Source organism: Pararge aegeria, chromosome 17 (genome assembly GCF_905163445.1).
Source record: "Pararge aegeria chromosome 17, ilParAegt1.1, whole genome shotgun sequence".
Taxonomy (NCBI): domain Eukaryota; kingdom Metazoa; phylum Arthropoda; class Insecta; order Lepidoptera; family Nymphalidae; genus Pararge; species Pararge aegeria.
In genome coordinates this window covers 5,121,282-5,141,906 of record NC_053196.1, presented here as the reverse complement: position 1 = coordinate 5,141,906, position 20,625 = coordinate 5,121,282, and the positions used below count along the sequence as shown (strand labels likewise).

The 20,625-nt window shown below is 36.0% G+C and overlaps 3 protein-coding genes across 3 annotated transcripts; 2 read left to right on the top strand and 1 right to left on the bottom strand.

The window, feature by feature from the left end:
* Positions 1–3,044: 3,044 nt before the first annotated feature.
* LOC120630990 (39S ribosomal protein L41, mitochondrial) lies at positions 3,045–3,696 on the top strand. The gene has a single exon (XM_039900375.1). The coding sequence runs from the start codon at positions 3,129–3,131 to the stop codon at positions 3,615–3,617; it is 489 nt and encodes a 162-aa protein (XP_039756309.1). The 5' UTR covers positions 3,045–3,128; the 3' UTR covers positions 3,618–3,696.
* A 1,278-nt stretch (positions 3,697–4,974) lies between these two features.
* On the top strand, positions 4,975–18,603 carry LOC120630845 (1,4-alpha-glucan-branching enzyme). Its single transcript, XM_039900144.1, has 14 exons — positions 4,975–5,249; positions 6,744–6,913; positions 8,984–9,201; positions 10,069–10,213; positions 10,785–10,875; positions 11,490–11,699; positions 12,320–12,391; positions 13,140–13,311; positions 13,745–13,954; positions 14,343–14,514; positions 15,312–15,496; positions 16,503–16,640; positions 16,981–17,094; positions 17,533–18,603. Exons 1-14 carry the CDS (start codon positions 5,137–5,139, stop codon positions 17,578–17,580), a joined length of 2,058 nt encoding a protein of 685 aa, XP_039756078.1. The 5' UTR covers positions 4,975–5,136; the 3' UTR covers positions 17,581–18,603.
* On the bottom strand, positions 18,522–20,525 carry LOC120630846 (glutathione S-transferase C-terminal domain-containing protein homolog). Its single transcript, XM_039900145.1, has one exon. It carries the CDS (start codon positions 20,432–20,434, stop codon positions 18,620–18,622), a length of 1,815 nt encoding a protein of 604 aa, XP_039756079.1. The 5' UTR covers positions 20,435–20,525; the 3' UTR covers positions 18,522–18,619.
* Positions 20,526–20,625: the final 100 nt, after the last annotated feature.

Here is a 20,625-nt window from a genome sequence, read left to right as displayed (position 1 = left end):
ACCCTTTTTGATATTTGAATCCTTAGAATTTAAATTGTAATTCTTAAAATAACTGTGAGACAAAACTAAAACTAAAGAGACAGGACCAAAGTTTGTATATAATTAACAATGTTTTATAATTTTCATAAAATACAACCTAATCTGGATGTAAGTCTGCTTAAAACAATAAAATTTTCACTTTTTAGCTTCTACTCTGAGTTTTGAGGATAACTGAATTAGCACCAATATTAAATATGTAAAATATTATATATTTAAGAATTAAAAGAAATTTAACTATATTCTGTTAAGAAAAGAGCTAGACTGTGCTGCTACAGGTTTTATACCTAACAGGAATTCTCTGCCTTAATCGCTACAGAAATTTGTGAACAAATAGACATTCATTATCATTTTTTAAATATTAAATATATACTTCATATGTGAATACTGTAATATAATATTATCTCATAATCAAGTCATGGTTTCCTACGAGAGCGCCTAAGTTAAGTTCCGTAGAGAGTGGTATTTGACACGGAGAGAAAATAGGGGTGCCGCCATTTGCATGACGGCCATCTTTACGGTCCTGAAAAGCTTTGATTTTTATAGCTATGCAAGATTTATCAACTAAGAGTAGCGGATATGACGAAATTTCAACAGATTTTGGTGGAATATCCATCATCGCTAAAACTGGATAATAACCTTGTGTCTGGATAATAAAAGTTTCTACAAATATAGTTACGAAAAATAATGCTAGGTATGCATTATTTTCTTTAAATATACCGGATATAGTTTTCTTTAATGTTGTAGGTCTTATATACCATTTATTTCATTCACTTCTACGGAAAAAATTCAGAATTAATCATCTTACGTAACTTCGTTCTGCTCCGATATGTAGTCCCAATGAGTATAGTTGCATGTTTTTTTACAACCGCTATTTAAATGCTCGTAAGAAACCGTAGCTTTGAATATAAATGTAGCTGGTTTACATATTAAGAATCGGGTGCTACGTGAAACTATAAAGTGCCAACTTGAACTTTTTATAAGATGTAGTTAATGCACAAATGCTTTTTTTTTCATTAAGAGCAGTGAACGAAAAAAAACAGAAAAATTGTCACTCATTCAATCAGTACATATGCGCAAGCACCATGAATTGTATCGCAAAATACATGATTGTTGCTTCTGTATGTCATGCAGCACGGGACCAGCCCTGATTGGCTGGCAGTTAATCTGTCAGCAGTGTGACGGCGAACTAAGCGCATGCGGGGCACACTTCATAAGCCACTCCCACCGAGGCTATGCTTCCGTTAGGGGCCATTTTTGAGCAGTAGGTAGCATCTCCTTTTTTTTTTCGTTCGCTGATTTAGGGGCACTGCACGGATTCCTCGTTTATTTATGGTGGCTGGAAAGTGGAAGCGTCGACTTTTAATGTACAAAGTATCAAGTAATAACTGTTCTCATAGATTTTCTTGAAATATATAATTCACAAACAATTCTACATACGTTACGTTAATCCAAACGAAATGTTTTTTAATACGCGGGGGCTGCCAGTTACCTGCGGTTTGAACGCGTTTTGTATTTCTTGTACTATCAGTACATATTATCTTACACATTTTTAGTTTTATACGATCAAAGGTTTGCGCGCTCAAGAGCTAGCATGTGCCTAAGTACAACAGTGTCTTCTCTATTAATATATCTCAATGGTGCCAATGCATTTGTACATACATCTATAAACTAAACTTATGTTACGAACTGAAATAGGTCTAAAAAATAGTGCCATCTAATTCTACTTGGACTGTTATGAAAAAGACAGAAACTACTGTTAGACCTGTCATTTTACTTTCGTTTAGAGATTTGTGTACGAATTGGAACCAATGCTTTACACATGCTTGTATACCCGAATTAATTGTGAATTATAATTAAATGTATTATTTAGATTAATATTTGGTCTCCGCTGCGCCTACTTACTATAGAAAACCATATATAAATATTACGCCGAAATCGGTGTATTTTTACTTACTATTTAAAACAAATTTTCCCATTATTTTCTCAAAAGTTAGAAAAATTGAGACCAATCTAAGTACTATTATGTTCAGACATTTGATTTGTCGACACTTAAACATCACAGGTGTTTATTTTTTTAATAGTTCTATTAATTTATTTTCTCCCGCTACAATATTATAAATTGAAAAAAAATACAATTATATTGGATTTGTTATGGTATTTTTATGCAAATGATTGGTTATCGTGTGAATTGTTTTGTTTAGTTTTAAAATATGACGTATGGCAATGTTTTAGCAAGAATTATACAAATTTAACTATTGGTAATTATGGTTTTATTTATACATTTCTGGTCGAGAAATGAAGGCCATAAAATAATTAGGTAATCCTTTTGAATTGGTTGATCTTTCATATCTGATAAGCAATTTTAGCATGAGTAGAAACAGAGTTGACCTTTAGGTCCTATACTTCATCTTAGTCCTACATACGTATGTTTCCTTGGGAAATAGCAGCCTATCACTTCTCGGCGCATACCGAGTCGTTTCAATTTTCAATAGTAGTTTCATAGTAATTGTATCCTCTGGATACGAAATCTGACTACTTCTCATTTAGTCTTAAATTAAAATTAGTGCTTAAATATAAGCATAATTTTTTTTTTTATTTTTTTTACAGCGTTTAGTGTACCCAAAAACATGCTTTAAAATATATTTTTAAAATTGCCGCATAAACAGTGTCTTCAAACCTGCCGGCATATGTGTGTAAATAAAGCAATCGAAAGAACAGATTGCTTTTTAAAATCTTTCAAATGATGGAAGTCAGATTTATATAAAATCATAAATTAATTTGATTTAACTAAAATATTTATTGCATAATCGTATAATGTTACGAACAATTTATTCATATATATATATATATTAACCGGACACTTATTTAAATATCAATAAGTACGGTTAAATTTATTTGGTTGGTTAAAAGATAAAGATGATAATAAAATTGTCCTTATGGCTGTACGGTGATAAACCTTTGCCTCTTTCCAACGAGAAAGAGTGCAGAAAAACATTTCGTCAGGCTGAAATTGACAACAAATTATATATTGACATAACATAACCTCATAATTTTGAGAATTGTAGTACTAGTTTGTAAAAAAACTAAAGATGCCTAAAATATCGTCATTAGTTAATTTTATAGCAAAACGAAACATTTCTTTGACAGCGCCGCGGGAAGGAAAACGTAACTTTAGAAAATTTGTTATCGCCAACAAAAGAGGGACCCGTATTCACAAGCAGCAACAAATGGGTCCTAACGCACAACTAGAGGTAGACAAACGAGGGGTTCGGGATATAGGATACCAACTAAATGGTCGGTTTGTCAAAGTCCCAGAAATGATACCGGAAATAATCGTACCAAATTTAAAAGATTGCGATTTGAATCCCTATGTTTCCTACAAAGCAGAAGATGTCATTCAAAGTGAATTTACAGCACAGCAACTGTTTGACGCGGTTTATAGCAAAAAGATTGTTACAGACTTCAAGCAAGGTAAACTAGATGCAGACGGTCAACCGCTAGAACCTTCAGTTGAAGAGAAATTACAGCCAGATGAAGCTATTCAAAGGGCAAAGCGTACAGGCTCAGACATATTTTAAATGTGTTTATGTTAAGAAGATTAGGCATTGTTTAGTATATAGTTAAATGTTTCTGTTATTAAATTGATCAAATTACAAATTGTGTTTAATTAACTACTTCAAATTGATCTGTTGTTTCACCCACATTATCTAAGGGGATATTATACTATATCTATCTTCTCTTCATAATGAGCAATCTAATAAAACAGACAAAATTATCATTTTGGTATCAGAATTCCAACATTTTATTCTGCCATAGGAATAATTGTTTTACCCACATTAATCTCTAACTTCTCTTCATAATGAGCAATCTAATACAAAAGACAAAATTATCATTTTGGTATCAGAATTCTAACATTTTATTCCACCATGGGAATTATTGTTTCACCCACATTATCTAAGTGGATACCTATTATACTATCTCTAACTTCTCTTCATAATAAGCAATCTAATACAACAGACAAAATTATCATTTTGGTATCAGAATTCTAACATTTTATTCCGTCATGGAAATAAAATTTAAAAATTGGTTGTTAATGGGTTGCTGATGATTATTGTAAGAAATCTTTATCCTGAGCAGCTCAAGTGAAAGATATCCATTGTTGGATCCACCAACTGTAGTGGCATTGGTGCAATTTCAGGTGTAAGTTAGGACCCCAACAACCATATGTACATATTGCACCAATGCCACATGAGTTTGTGGATGAAAACCAATATTCACAGAATAGTAATTTTATTGCTAACTTTCCTATCAATCCTTAATCCCGGCCAAGAGCAAGTAGAAAATTTATAACTTAAGAATTTTCTAGTTTTTAGTCCAGTGGGTGGCTTCGGCTGTTGCTAGTTACTACCCTACCGATAAAGCTGTAAAAGGTGATACAGTATTCTGGTATGATGCTGAGTAGATCCCTAGTGAAGGTTTAATAACATGTTTAATATAACTGCCATACCTACTTCTTACAGGTGAACATGCAACCATCTTAGACAGCATAACTTACCATGAGATTGCAGTCATGAACTAAAAGAAAGTAGAATAAAAAAAAATGGTAATAATTTAAAAGAATGGTTGAGCTGTTGCCAGTCTTGAAATCCAAAAAGAATAATTAACTAATTATGAAATATATCTGAAACAAATTATTAAAATCTGTACATACATTCTGACTGTTTGTAGGTATTACTCCTATAATATCTACGGTAATAACAATATGGGTTAACGTAAGTACCTTATAGGTATATTAACTGACTAAATTGAGGAATAAAAACAGAAGATCTACCTGCATATAAAAATATTATATTACCTTAACATTATTCTTTGGTGAATTATTCGCTATAGTTATTTATACCTACCTACAGAGGCTATTTATGCAAAATTACGTAAACATTACTTGACATAGTCGACCCCCGTACATTATCAGTAAAACTCATCACAAAATCTCAACGCATTGAATTTGTTATTTGAATTCTATTTATCGGTTCGCGCGGTTGTCACTTCGGCGCGTGCGCATTCAATTTCTACCAATTGTACCTACCTATAGATAAAATGGGAGGAAATTATTCCGCTATGGATCCGATGCAAGTGCCCGTGCCTGATTTACGGAAATTATTCGAAAGAGATGGTTATCTGAAGCCTTACGAAAGAGAAATCCGACGACGGTAAGTACTTAAATGTTTACTATATATTTTATTTAGTTTTAAAGCTATAGTTTACGAATAAATGGAGATAATTCAAAAAGAGAATAGTCTTTGAGGTTAACATTTATGTTTACAGTCTTTTGATATCCCAGCGGTTAAAGCGCTGTAAGTTGTTTTCCGATTCGATGGAATTTATATCAATTTCTGCATTGTGTGAAAGTTTAGAAAGAAAAAATATGTTTAAGAAAGCTTTTTTTATATTTATAGATGTTACGTATAAAAACAAAACATGCATTTGAAATATTTTTATGACGAAACTAAAACTAATCTTAGATGAATATTTGCAGCGCTTTAATGATTGAAAAGCCAGTTCAATGTCAAACTTAAGGTCATTGTAGATTACATAGCGTAGAGCGTAACTTTCTTCGCAAAGTTTTCAAAACAAACGAAGTACCTACGATTTTTTAACCGACTCTATAGAAAAGAAATCATCTTACATGTCATTTCGATTCCTACTCGTTTATTGTCCTTAGAAAGATTTTTCTATGAATGTGCCAAAGCGACAATCTCGTTTAGGCTAGTTAGCTGCATAGGTACAAAAATTAGAATTACATAGGTACATACCTACCTAACTACCTACGTGGGTACGATCTATTGCCCACTACTTCGGTAGAATACCCATGGTAAATTGTAGATTTCATCATTATTACATTACATCTTTCGCGATCTAGAATAAATATAAAGACCGGTTTGTAGGAAAATAATATTTTTTTATAAATTATTCATAAGCTTTAACGAAACGATAAGAGAGACCTGGGAACTCGTAAAGGAACTATTCTGGTGAACGATCGGAGTACGGTCTCAAACGAACTCCCTAGTTACCTTGTCTAATTTAGTCTAAATGAGCAAGTTTTAGTGCCGTGTTTAGTTTAGTATCCTACAGAAGCTTTACAGTTTAATTCGTGTCTGTATTTCCTTTACAAGTTAACCCTTGACTGCAATCTCACCTGCTGTTACGTGATGAAGCAGTCTAAGTAGCAACACTTCGCAGGGCATCCAAGGAACACGCATTACAACGTGCTGCCCTTTGTAGGTGTTCATTCTCATGTGCCTGTAATTACATCTGCAACCACGCTCTTCAGACCGGACCACAACATTGCAACAATGATTTCTTTAATATAGTTCAACGGGTACATACCACGGTGTATCTAGTATGTCGAAAAGTTAGCGAAATACTGACAAAAAGAACACGAAATCGGGTAGTCCGATTCTGCCCGTGACAGACTTGACATCTCGTACCAACGCGAAACTACGAAACTACTACGAAATATCGACATATCGTGGTATGTATGAACTATACTTAAGCAATGTTGATTAACCACGAAATTCTTAGTTCAAAATCTTTAATTGCAACAACGATGCTTAGCGGCATAAATAAGCTATTACTTTTTACTAGCAGGTATATAAGTGAAGTATATAAGTATGAGTAATAGTATCTCATTTTTATGTTTACAGTTACGCGTGTTTTAAGGACATCTGGGACAAAATCCAGGCGTGGGATGGCGGTTTGGAGTCATTCACAACGGCCTACACGTATTATGGTCCGCAATTCGGGTTCGACGGATCGGTAGTGTGGCGAGAATGGGCCCCAGGTGCACACAGCATGCACCTGCAAGGGGACTTCAGTAAGTAGCCAATAATACGTACTGAAACTAATAATTTGTATCGTTAATTCACTGTTGCCGACTCTTTGAGGTAGCCGACGCCCATCTTTCGGCCTGTGCCAGCGAGCTTCAGTCACTTCAAATTGTTGGCACGTACAGCGTATTGTACACCATATTAATTCTGTGTTGCCGACTCTTTGAGGTAGCCGACGCCCATCTTTCGGCCTGTGCCAGCGGGTTTCAGTTACATCAAATAGTTGGCACGTACAGCGTACTGTACACCTGCAGCATATATTGGTGCGTTGCGATATAGAGTATTCAGATGAGAACCCCCAATATGTGTGAGTGAAGGTACTTATCTTTATTTCCTTGTATTGTTGTTGTTAGTTATTCTACCTATGTATCACGGCACGGTAATTATATCATTGACGGCCGACTGGCGCAGTGGGCAGCGAACCTGCTTTCCGAGTCGTGGCCGTGGGTGCGATTCCCATAACTAAAAAATTTTTGTGGGATGAACATGAATGTGTTTCAGTGTCTGGGTGTTTATCTGTATATTATAAGTAATTATGTGTATTATATTCATAGAAATATTCATCAGCTATCTTAGTACCCATCGCTAGTTGGCGATGTGTGTAATGTTGTAGTATATTTATTTATTATTTATTTATTATCCATCTATCTTTTACGGATGCTGTGGTCCATCAGTCTAAGACTCTTGCGAAATAACCTTGTAGATATATATTTCAATGAAAAGTTTATTTCAGTGAATACTTTATGTAAATTTAACTGGCCTATTTTAATAACATACCATTTATTTGTACCATAATGTATTCCGTTGCGCACTTTAGTTGTTACACAGATCAAGGTATGATAAGACCGTACAAAAGGAGTCCTTATCGCAAAATATCTTTTTCAAAACATTCAACCATTTCAAAATAGAATGCTCACACGTGGAATAGGAAGTAGGTACCACGGTAACTACAACAATGACTGGTAAAGGATATTACTAAAATTATTATCTAAGAGGGACAAAGGCCTTTGCGGTGATAAAATCGGTAACCTTAATTGAATACGATTTATATAGAGGCCCAACTCTTGGTACATACAAAAAAATTATACCAATCCTATAAGATATGTAATGTACCAACTTTATCATCATCATCTTAACCACAGCACGGCTAGCATGGGACGGAGACAATTATGTCCCCGGGAAAAGGTTATTCAACTCTCAGAGTTTTGGCGTACAAGTTGAAATAATATCAAAAAATAATAAACGGGGATAAACTTCTCCTATTCCATGTTCCCGTGGTTTAGCAGGTGGACACATTAATTATATTCCCTGTTAGGGGATATAATTTTTATCTTCTGCCTGTACTAGCCCTGCAAGATGTCTACTACTGGACATACTCGTATGTGTTTGTGGAGGTTCCCACATGCTACGGTTTTGTGGCGCTTGTACCTATCCAGCCACTCCCTAGGACTCGTTTTATGTCTTCTGTCCATCTTGTAAGGGGTCTAACGACACTACGCCTTGCAGTTCGGAGCATCAGGGTCGTTCACCTTGATATTAAACTTCTGAAAACGCACATAACCCCGAAAGGTTAGTGGGTGCTGGAAATCGAACTCAGCCCCTCCCCGAAAGGAAGGCCGAAGTCCATAACAATTGTTACAGTAATTTTATAAAGTGGGTAAATAATTAAACTTTTTATAACTATAAATACATATTGGCCCGATATTGTATTAAATTAATTAGTATTTATACAAATATAATTATTATATTATTAATAAATAGTTTCCAAGAAATAATTTAAATTATATTTGATTAACACTCAATGTTCATGGCGTTGAGTACGTGGGTATTTTGATTAAATGCGGGTGCACTTTCGAAACACTTCAGATGACGCCGTAGCAACCCCTCAGGTGGTTATCGGCAAGTGTCCTACCGAAAAAGAAGATACATTACAGTCCTGTATGGACTCGAACGATGCAAAGGTACCTCCCGGTGTCTCAGTCTTTATCACACTATTCTATCACCCATGTAAAGTCACTTAGATACTTGCCTCACTTACTTTATTCATTACTTTTCAGATGGCTGGAATCCGAAGAGTCATCCATTCAAGAAGCTAGAGTATGGGAAGTGGGAGCTGTATATCCCAGCTAACCCGGACGGCTCCCACCCTCTGAAGCACCAGAGCAGAGTGCAGATTATTGTAAACGACCATTTGTACCGCGTGTCACCATGGGCTAGCTACGTCAAACCTCACGAGGGATTCACTTACCAACAGTTCATTTACAGGCCTAATGAGGTAAATCTATAAAATATCGTATGACGACTTCCCTGGCGCAACGGTGAGCGCTGTGAATTTAAGTAGAAGGTCCCGGGTTCGAAAGACGTGAAGCTAAGCGATTTAGTGTTCCGGTGCGATGTCGCGTAGAAACCGATTAGGGGTATGACTACCATACTCTCTAACAGGTTAGCCCGCTACCATCTTAGACTGAATCATAACTTACTACCAGGTGAGATTTTCAAGGGCTAACGTGGAATAAATATATATATATCGTTGGCTAAACTATTAATAAACAAATAGGTTGTTTTTGGATGAAAATGACTAGATGGTATTCTGTCAAGGCAATTTCTAAACGTATTGTCTCAATAATTCCATTATCATATTTAAAAATCTGTTACTTTTTATGAGATTACCTTTCGTTTTTTAAAATTTTCCTTTACTCAAGTACCTAAGTAGTAAGGTCTTAGGCACACAAATTAACCTCTAACAAAATACTCTTTAAACACGAGGCTGAACCGTTTATCCGACGATATGTCACACAGTACATTAAATAAGAATAGTTATAATATAATTAGTTACAGACAGCCTTATTTTTACTGCAATTATTTTCTACTGTACACTTCTGTACACATTTTACTACATTTAATTAATTCTTAATATATCACCTGCTTCGACGGTTAAGGAAAACATCGTAAAGAAACCCGCATGACGGAGAGTTCTACATAATTTTCTGAAAGGTGTGGTGGAGTCCTTACAGTCCTACAGCCCTTACAGTTCTACAGCCTTAACCCCTTCTCATTGTGTGAGGAGACCCGTGCCCTGAAGTGGGCCCGTAATAAGTTGATATTATGATGATCATGATGAATTGGTTCTTTATTGTTTTAGCCTTACAAATTCAAACACTCCAAAGTTAATCGACCAGCTTCTCTAAGGATTTACGAGTGCCACGTCGGTATCGCTACCAATGAAGGTCGTGTTGGCACGTATCTGGAGTTCAAGGACAACGTTCTGCCTAGGATCAAGGGCTTAGGTAAACCTCGTCTTTTAGTATAAAACAGATTTTTCTATCGATAAATTCTTAGTGCCATCTTGGCGTGTAGAATGTAGTGCCAAGATTATCAGCTAGAAGTATGTCAGCCATAGAATGGAATTTCTTTCTGGTGCCCAATTTGCCATTCTACCAGCAGCATCTCCACAGTAAAAGCTACTACCAATGTCTATAGGTATATTGCCATTTTTCTGAATGAAAAGTTAGCTGCTTTGTTAATAAGGTGGTATACAAGAACTTTGGTCTGCTAAAGAATATGTTCACATTACAAATTAATAGAATATCAATGATTAATTTTGAAATCAAATGGTTATTCCTACGGATGATAAAAGAGAGTGCACCTGTGTTTGCGCACACAGTTGTTTAATATAATATCCTTGCAGTTAGAAAGAATCTCTGGAGATTGACCCCTATGGTGGGTTTTAGTTGGAAACTGTTTATATCCTGCTAAACATAATACTATCTCTATCTCCAGAGGAAGTTAGAGCACGCAGAATGTTCGAGAAGGGTTTTTGGTAGCTTCCTAAATATAAAACAAGATCTTTTATTACAGGTTACAATGCAATTCAGTTGATGGCTGTAATGGAGCATGCCTATTACGCATCATTTGGATACCAAGTCACAAGTTTCTTCGCGGCTAGCAGGTAAGGTTTTATGAATATTGCATCAAATTTATATTATGAGTTTTTATTTTTGTTAAATGTTGTAAATACTGTCGATTAACAGACTTTCAGTAATGATGTTAATAACGTCATCAGGACTGAAAGTCAGTTGCTTCATCTAGCTCGGCTACAGTAAGCCGATTGACAAGTTGTCTATATCTATTTACGGCTCGGATTCAACCAACAGACAGGTAATTTTATCACCTCCAAAACCTGCTAAGCTACCTTCGTGCTCAGTTTGGTTTAAATAGAGATCTCGGACTCCTCTGCATTTCAGCCCGAATAACTTTTTCGAAAAGATCTTTTGGAGGTTGTAAAGTTGAAGTGTTTATCTTGCGTTATCTGGACGTGGGTTCACTCCGTAGCCTCGGAGGTAGTGGTGTGCACTATGCACAGGGTTTATAACCAGGGTACATAAAATGGATAAATTCCGCATCTGTATGAGTTATATAGAAACTTAACGGTAGGCAGTGCTTTTTGAATGTATGAAGTGCACGCCAGTACAGTCTTAGGTCATTGGCACTCCCACAAACAACAGAACACCACTGCCTGTCAACAAACTCTTAATCACCTTATAAGTGATACTCACTTTTCAGCCGATATGGAACTCCCTGCGAGCTAAAACAGTTGATCGATAGAGCCCACGAGCTCGGCATATACGTATTGCTAGACGTGGTGCACTCCCACGCCTCGAAGAACACTTTGGATGGACTGAATGAGTTCGACGGTACCAACGCGGGCTTCTTCCACGACGGACCCCGCGGTACGCATTCTCTTTGGGACAGCAGACTGTTTAATTACTCAGAGTAAGTAAATTCTATATTATAAATGTTCTGGTATGTTTTTTTTTTAACGGAACCACTCGTCGACTTTTCTTATCCCAGCTATGTGGCATAACATATCTTCTTTTAAAATTAAAGATATTTTGTTGTAAAATATTTCTTACGACCGACCGGGCCGACCGGTTTCATATAAATTATGCGTATATGTGCTCAGGGTTCATATGTGAGCCAATTCCTCAAGCCTGTTGCCTGGAAGAAATCACTATAAGTGATATATAATATATATAATATATATATATAATATATATAATCACTATACCGCCTTTGTTACACAAATTTAAATGACTTGTACCTTTGTTCTCTTTTATTTATTTCTTGTGCAATAAAGTATTTTTGATTGATTGATTTGCCTGTATATAAAGTCTGTGACACTCTCAGGCCTATAAGCTACCTACACGCAAAAAATCAGTGAAAGAATCATAAACAAACCAACAAGCTTTCTCATTTAGAATGTTAGTGTAGAGTTATAGCTCTTTCCCAAGTACAACCGTTCAGTTCAACCGTAGGCATCTTGGCCCATTATATCCATTTTTATGTTGCAGAATTTTCGTCTTTAAAAATTTAAAACTTTATATTTTTTTCAGAACCGAGGTGCTACGATTTTTGCTATCCAACCTGCGATGGTATCAGGAGGAATATCAGTTTGATGGATTCAGGTAAGTCAAAAGTGCAATGCATGACTTAAAAGATTGGAGCACCGTCTCAAGGTCGTCTATGTATCAGAACTTACAAAATACATCTCGGAGATTTGCATTGAATTGCAAGACACCGGGCAGAATTCCATCACGATGTCGTCAATATCTTATTATTTTCCCATGCATAGCTACAGTTTGAAACGTTCTTCAGAGTCAGGAAACACTGATTTCTGATTCTTACAATCTAGGTTCCTTTAAAACAAGTTTTATTAGACATCTTATAGTGCTCACCTAAGGTCATATCCAATTAGGTAAAGATCCAATTATTGAGGACTATTTTCACGATACTTAGGAAGCACCTTAATCGGATGCCTAGTGATTTAGGTGATTCCTAAAAGAAAAAAAAGCTTAACGAACTAAAACGATGACTAACGACGTTGTGCGCCGTCTAAAGTTACGACACCGATTTGGCGGCGGATGGTAAAGTTTAGGTGACTCGTAAACTGAAACATACATGAAAAAATATAAATTCCGTTTTTTGTTATATATCAATATCTTACGAAAAATTAAAAATATGATTATACAAACAAAATACCGCACTTTGTAGAACCATAGACAAGATGGTTTATATGGGTTGCCCAGTGAAAATCGGTTAGTGAAAGGTATATTTTTGATTAGGTGTTACTTACTTAGGCATTGCCTTGTCCATCAGTAGTGAAACGGGCATATGTCTTATAAAAGGAAACTATATTATTACTGTATTTCACAGATTCGATGGTGTCACCTCCATGTTATACCACAGTCGCGGAATAGGCGAGGGTTTCTCGGGACATTACGATGAGTATTTCGGCCTAAACGTGGATACCGAAGCCTTAGTCTATCTGATGTTGGCCAACGAGCTCATTCATAGAAACGATAAACGCGCCATTACTATTGCCGAGGTATGTGATTGAGCTTTAAACGCAAGTTTTTTTTTTTAATCCATAGTAATTATTGTCCTTGTTGGCAATCCTTTTGGATATCCAGCTTTCAAACTATTAATTTGCTTTCAAACATACGACGAAATTGGTATATTCCTTTGATGCTGGCAGCATTTCCAAACTAATTCTTTGGCCTACTCTAGGATCACCGGTAGAATCGTTAAACCTTTATGACAATTCATTAAAAGAGCTCGAGCCCACGGTCCCAAAGTATCTACTCGACCCACCATTGACGAGGTGTATCGAAACACGTTGCATCCCACACAAGTGACCTTCCCAAACTCCACGGAATGAGCTTCATACTATCAGGTCTCTTGCTATCGTTCCGCACATAACCAATAGCTTCCAATACAGCTGAATTTGGTGAATGTAATTAAATTAAGAATGTGTTCAGGATGTATCAGGCATGCCAGCTTCAGGGCGGCCGGTCAACGAAGGCGGCACTGGGTTCGATTACCGACTAGGCATGGCCATTCCTGACATGTGGATCAAACTGCTTAAAGAGGAGAAAGATGAAAACTGGGAGATGGGCCACATAGTTCACACTCTAACCAACAGACGCTGGCTGGAGGGAACTGTGGCTTATGCTGAAAGTCATGACCAGGTATTTTTTTTAGTGTTTCCTACTGTCCCATTAAATTTTAATTGTTGTCTCCACATACGCGTATAGAAGCAGGCGTTACTTTGCGGAAATACATAATATATTATGAAAATTAAACTTAAATTTGCTATACTCCGCGAACAGCAGCGGAATCTGTATGGTGTAATTTGTAATTACTTCAATCCGTATACTCCACACCAAACAGATCCCCGGCAATGTACCCTCTATGCACGTTTCGCTCCGAAACCATCAGGAGATGTTGACTTTGCAATGAATAATGGTTAACAATTGTTAACAATTGTAAATCGTAAACGTTATCACGAGCTCTGTTACCCAAAGGTTTACTACTACTGCTAAAAGGATTATGATTATTCCTTCGTATCATGTACAGGCTCTGGTTGGAGACAAGACCATCGCGTTCTGGCTGATGGACGCGTCGATGTACTCGCACATGAGCACGCTGAGTGAACCCAGCCCGGTCGTAGAGCGGGGCCTCGCACTGCACTGCATGATCCGGCTCATCACCAACGCGCTGGGCGGCGAAGCTTACCTCAATTTTATGGGTATATTTTATTCCACTACGAGTTAGCCCTTAACTCATCTGGTGGTAAGTGATGATGCCGTCTAAGATGGTAGGCGGGCTAACCTGTACGGAGTATGGTAGTCTTACCCTTAATCGCTTTCTACGCGACATCGCTCCGGAACGCTAAATCGCTTAGCGGCACGTCTTTGTCGGGAATCGTACCCGAGACCTCCTCCTACTCGTAGATTCACTGTGCTCACCGTAGCGCCGGAGGGCGTAAGGGTCAAATGTCAAAGTTAAAATCAAAGATGGCACTTTTGATGCGTAAATTACAGTAAACATGTGTATGGTGAGCTCAAAGCGATAACTACGTTCGTAACCTTAAATCTAAAGCTACGACGCGATTGTCCTAAAGGCGCCCTGGTCTATGGATAAGACCACAACAAACTTGCTCGACAAAAGGGTATATTTATTGAATAGAAGCAGGCGTTACTTTGCGGTATTCCATGATATATAATGAAAATTAAGCTTAAATAGGAGAAACTGTATGGTATAATTAATAATTTCAAACCTAACCTAACCGTAATGCTACAGTATTTTATTTCGTGACAATTTTCTATATTTATATCATCATCATTACGGGTCTCCTCTCAGAATGAGAAGGATGAGACCGTAGTCTAACCACGCTGGCCAATTGCGTGCGTGCGTGCGTGCGTAGGTAGACTTCACACGCCTTTGAGAACGTTGGAGAACTCTCATCTTTTCCATCACTGTTGAAGCAAGGTTGGCGCTATATCGTTTAAAAAACATACGCTTATTATATTCTCTGATCATCAGGTAACGAGTTCGGCCACCCCGAGTGGCTTGACTTCCCTCGGGAGGGCAACAACTCTTCGTACCACTACGCGCGTCGCCAGTGGCACCTGGTGGACGACCCCCTGCTCAAGTACCGCTTCCTCAACAAGTTCGACGTCGATATGAACGCGCTTGAGGAGAAATATGGCTGGCTCAGTTCTAACCCGGTGAGACAATTATTGTGATAGAACTGCTAGTACTCTCGCACTTAATTTGGCCCGCGTGTACAAACGTATTGTAAAGTGCGCCCAAATAATCCGCGGATCAAATGTGAACAGACAATGAAAATTTTTAATGAGTAATTTTCATCTTCCCGGGACGAGCTACTTACGTTATGCAAAGAAGGCACCGGTGCGTTCCTGGGTGATCCCGGAGCTTCCCTAAATGTACTGACGCTGGCTATCAAGGGGGTTTAGTGCGTAGACCGTAGTCCACATAACCACAGAACTCTCCCTTTAAGATTTCTCCCCCGTCAACAATATTAATCAATATAGGTTAGGTCATTTTATTAAACATATCAATTTTTACAACAGACTAAAATTAAAATTTATTCTATTTTTTGCATAAGACCTAATATTTTTTTGTTTACATCTAGTCCGCTGATAAGTTGGCCGCACTATACATGTATTTCCATATACGCAAGAGGTCACCCAACATCCTTGTTAACTAATATACTCACTTCCGTAATTAAAAGGTTTTTCAGGAAAAGCACCCTGTCTATTATTACATCAAAAATTCAGGCGCTTTAGCGGTCCCATAGGAACCGTGCATTTATCTAACATAAAGACTATTCAAATTTCAATGTCACTCTCCCGCCTTACGAGCCGATGAGGCCAGGAATAAAAACAAAAAAGAAGAGGTTGGGTTCCATGAATTCCAACATTCCTATAATCCGTGAAAATCAGAAAATCGGAGATACGGTGCAAATTGTTACTTCTTTAATTTGTATACTCTAGGCAATAATTCATTGAAAATTTAACATCTCTTGAGCATGCTTCGGAACGAAACGTGCGTAACGAATACATTTTAAACAATCCATTTGATGTGAAATTTAAAGATTGAAGATATAATCAATGTTATAATAATTTGTGTCAAAATCCTTTTTTTCCTGAAATAATTAAATGGATTAAACAAAAAGGAAGGTCAAGCAATATTATCGCTTTCTTTCCCCAGGCCTACGTGTCGTGTAAGCATGAAGGCGACAAGGTGATTGCGTTCGAACGCGCCGGCCTGCTTTTCGTGTTCAACTTCCATACCTCCCAGAGCTTCACTGACTACCGTGTGGGCATCGACGTTGCGGGAAAATATAAGGTAACAAGCTGCCTTCATTATTCTTCTGTTATTGGGTGTCCCACAAGGCTCAATTTTGGGACGCTCTCTATTTCTGGTCTATACATATAAATGCTATAGAGATACTTGTGACATTTTTATTATTAAATTGTTATTGATAGCAGACAAAGGGTATAAGGATAACTTTGACTATGTAAACTTAGCTATGTCTCATATAATATATTATGTCACACTGGTTTACTAACAATAAACTTTTAAAAAAACTTACCTTTAAATAAAATGATAAAGCACATTGAATGTCACGGTTACGGTTAAAAATAAAGAACTGAAGCGATATTGAAGTAAATTGCGTTCTTTTCAGGCTGTATTGTGCACTGACAGCAAAAGGTACGGCGGTTTCGGGCGCGTGGAACCAGACAACGAATTCCATCATACGCAAAACATGCCGTGGGGCAACCGGAATGATTCAGTACAGGTAATAAAATATTTACTTATAGATTTTACTGTAAAAAGAGCTTTCTGTTCGACATCGTCATCAGCTTTCCTGAAAATTATCCCCGAAATTGTTTAAGAAATGGCCGTGCGTGTCTCGCAAACACTCGAAAACTGTCAGCCTGAGACTTCAGTATAAGTAGTTTTGAACATGAAAATTAGAACAAACAGCCGAAAAACATTAAGTCTTTTGTAAGGGCATTGTTAATTTGTTTTTAGATTATATTAAGTCCAAAGACTGTTCATAAAAGGAGTGTAAAAAATTGGATAAGGGCTAATTAGGTTTTGCTTGAATCCTTTTAACATCCCAAGTGACGCTGGATAAATTCGTTAAAATCATTATGTCGCCATTTTCTAATTTATATCGTACATTATGCAGCGGTTATGTATTTTTATTTTTTATCTTTAACTTTTGTTTCAGATCTACATTCCTTGCCGTTCAGCTATTGTTTACGCCCGATATGAATAAAAACAAACACTAATTTCTTAATCAAATTATTATTTTATATTTAAGGTAGGTATATATATGATTCTTTTTCAAATTCCACATTGTTTAATGTATGTAAAAGTGTGCAAGCATTTAATTTAGCATGCAAGATTAATGTATCTACACATTATTGTAGTAAAATAAATAGTTTCCAAATGACATTGTTCTGTGCACCATATTAGCATTTTGGTAAAGGTTACATGGTTGGTGTATTTATCTCACATGTTAGACCCTGAAATATAAAGTGAAAGGGCAATTAAACAAAGATAGCTTTTTTGAGTTGCCCAACAATACAAATAATTAATGATCATGAAACAACAGCATTAGCAGTATGCTCACTAATTTGGATTGTAGACAACCAATTTGCAATAACTATACAAACATAACTGTAATGTCTAACAATAAATCTGATCAAAGCATATGAGAAAGAAAGAAAATATCTCAATAAACAAATTGATGGAAATCCTGATAAGAATATCATTATAGTGTCATTTTTATATGTATACAGGTCAGCTCAGGTGCACTTACTTATTTACAATATTTTATATTTTATTGTATATTTTATTTTATTACATATCGCGATGTATTATTAAATGTCAAGTAACTGTATACTTGTGTCGAAGTGCCATAACCTAGTCACTCTATACATTTTGATTTGTTTTTTTTTTAAATTTTATTTAAAATATTAGAAATTTATTTTCAATTTCATAAGTGTCTTTAATACAAGTCTATATTATAAAGGGCTATCCTGTTCATTTATTTACGAGTATTTCCTTATAGAAACAAACATAAAGAAAAAAATCTGATTGCTGTATTAAACAGGTTGAAGAGTAAAGTTGTTATTAATATGTATGGCATACCTAGTAGCATGTTATATTTATATATTTGGTTGTTTAGGAAGCCAAGGTGTTATTGTTTATTACTTTCCAATTTTATGTAATTGAAAGACTTAGATAGTAGTACAAAAATATTTTTATTTTTTATTAAACATTGTTTTGTATGTAACATATTGTTTTTCATTTTATGATGGTACACCTATAAGTAAATTGTTCTTTGGAGTGCATGATAAAGGTTTTAACCTTGACAGTGTTACTTTGAAGCCAAATTCTTCAGCTAGTCTTGCACGATCAGAATCTATTACAGCCATACATCTTGCTCCTCTGATAGTCAATGGATGTTCTTTATGAGTTTGATCAGCAGTGTGGCCAATACACAAATATTGGCTTATTGTCATTTTCCTAAACATAGCACTCCGCGGATAAATAAGCCTATCAGTTGCATGTAATGAACCATAGCAACATGGACAAATAACAAACTTGGCATTGGCCTTCAAACATTTGTCCAAAACTAGATCACTTGCTATTCCACAGGCATGTAAAGCTATTCCTATATCAAATTTTCCAACAAAGAAATCTAAATTGCATTGGAAGAAGTAGACATTTTGTAGACCCATTTTATGGACTCTATCCCGAGCCCTCAAAAGAGATTGCTCCTTATTTTCTAGGAGGATGACTGTGCATTTTGGAAGTAAGTATGCAATGAGGATACCGAGATGTCCACTTCCACTACAGAAGTCAACGATAAAGTTGCCTTCATTTGCCATTGCTAAGACAGCAAGACATAAATTTTCCAGCTGTTGCGATTTTCTTACAACTCTCTCATCTGGTAGGTGGCCAGCTGATGGGTTAGCACCATCAGGAATTAAGCTCCAATCAAGACCTTTAACAAAACCAGAATCACTTAAACCTAATTCCATACCTTCTTCCAATATACTTAAAGCATTCTGTATATCTTCTGGTTTGGTAAACAACCTTTTTTTAGGATTAAGTCGTTTAGGATCTGACTTATAGAGACTAACATCTTCTGTATGTGGCAATTCCATATTTTCAATTGACAGTTCCTTAATATTTATTGTGTGTATAATATTATTTATATTTTTCAGTTCTTCCATTCTTTGTACATTTGAAAACCATTTATAAGTTAATGGTAATAGTGACTCAATTACTTTCTCATCAAGACTTTTAATTACTATGGAATACAAAGTGAATAAAATTAAGTCAGCAAGTGTAAAGAATGGGCCTTCAGCAAATTGATGTTCAACGTTAAGATCTTCAACTTTAACACTACACTCTACTTCAAGTTCTTTTTTAATATTTGATTTCCATTTTCTTACCTTTGGGGTTCTTGTCTTTTCAGATGATTTGTTAACCTTCTTCAAATCTGAAATACTGTTTACAGTGTCTTTATTATTTGATATTATATTCTCTTTCTTTAAATCCCTTGCGATTTTGTATACATTATGTATTCTAACAGGTTTCTTTAAATGGTTTTCAAATCTGACTAAACTTTCTGGTATTTCTGATAATATTTCTTTATGTAGTAAGTGATTAGCAGAATTTAATAAATCAATTTCACAGAATTTAGTCCAAATGGATACTTCATTTGGAGCTTGAAGACAACCTTTTCTAAAACCAAGTAAGCCTTCTTCGGACTCACTTGGAGACAGTGGAGATGACCTGTATTTACATATATGGCGTGAAACCGCGCATAAACCAGTAATTATTGTATTCTCGTAGAGAACTGAAGGATATGCACATGAAGACACTTGCCAAGGAATCTCGCTATTATCAATGAATTCTATACAACTATCACTTAAGTCTAATAGTCCTATGTCTTTATCATTAGATGCATGAAGAAAGTTCAGTTTCACTTCTTCAGACCGACAATATTTGTGTACACAGTAAGTTATCAGTGATTCTAAAGGGATCTTTATTATTCCTGTTTGCTTATACTCTTCATTCGATGAATATGTTAGTAAATATACTTCGTTTTTCATTATGAACTTTATTTATCTGTGAGTGTGGAGAAAAAGATAATGAAATAATTAATATTTCACTATAATATCTAGGTTAGAAATAGTTAGAACTATGGAGGGTAGAGGTTAGAACTTTGGAATAGTACAGATGTCACTTTCAGTTTCATTCAATGTCAGACGTCAGTATCAAAATATAATCAAATCTCTAATTA

Bases quoted from the DNA above. Each gene is read 5' to 3' on its own strand.
- LOC120630990 (XM_039900375.1), top strand. From the start codon at position 3,129: ATGCCTAAAATATCGTCATTAGTTAATTTTATAGCAAAACGAAACATT.
- LOC120630845 (XM_039900144.1), top strand. From the start codon at position 5,137: ATGGGAGGAAATTATTCCGCTATGGATCCGATGCAAGTGCCCGTGCCT. The intron at 10,876-11,489 runs GTAAGGTTTTAT...CTCACTTTTCAG, and splicing joins AGTTTCTTCGCGGCTAGCAG to CCGATATGGAACTCCCTGCG. The intron at 12,392-13,139 runs GTAAGTCAAAAG...TGTATTTCACAG, and splicing joins TATCAGTTTGATGGATTCAG to ATTCGATGGTGTCACCTCCA.
- LOC120630846 (XM_039900145.1), bottom strand. From the start codon at position 20,434: ATGAAAAACGAAGTATATTTACTAACATATTCATCGAATGAAGAGTAT.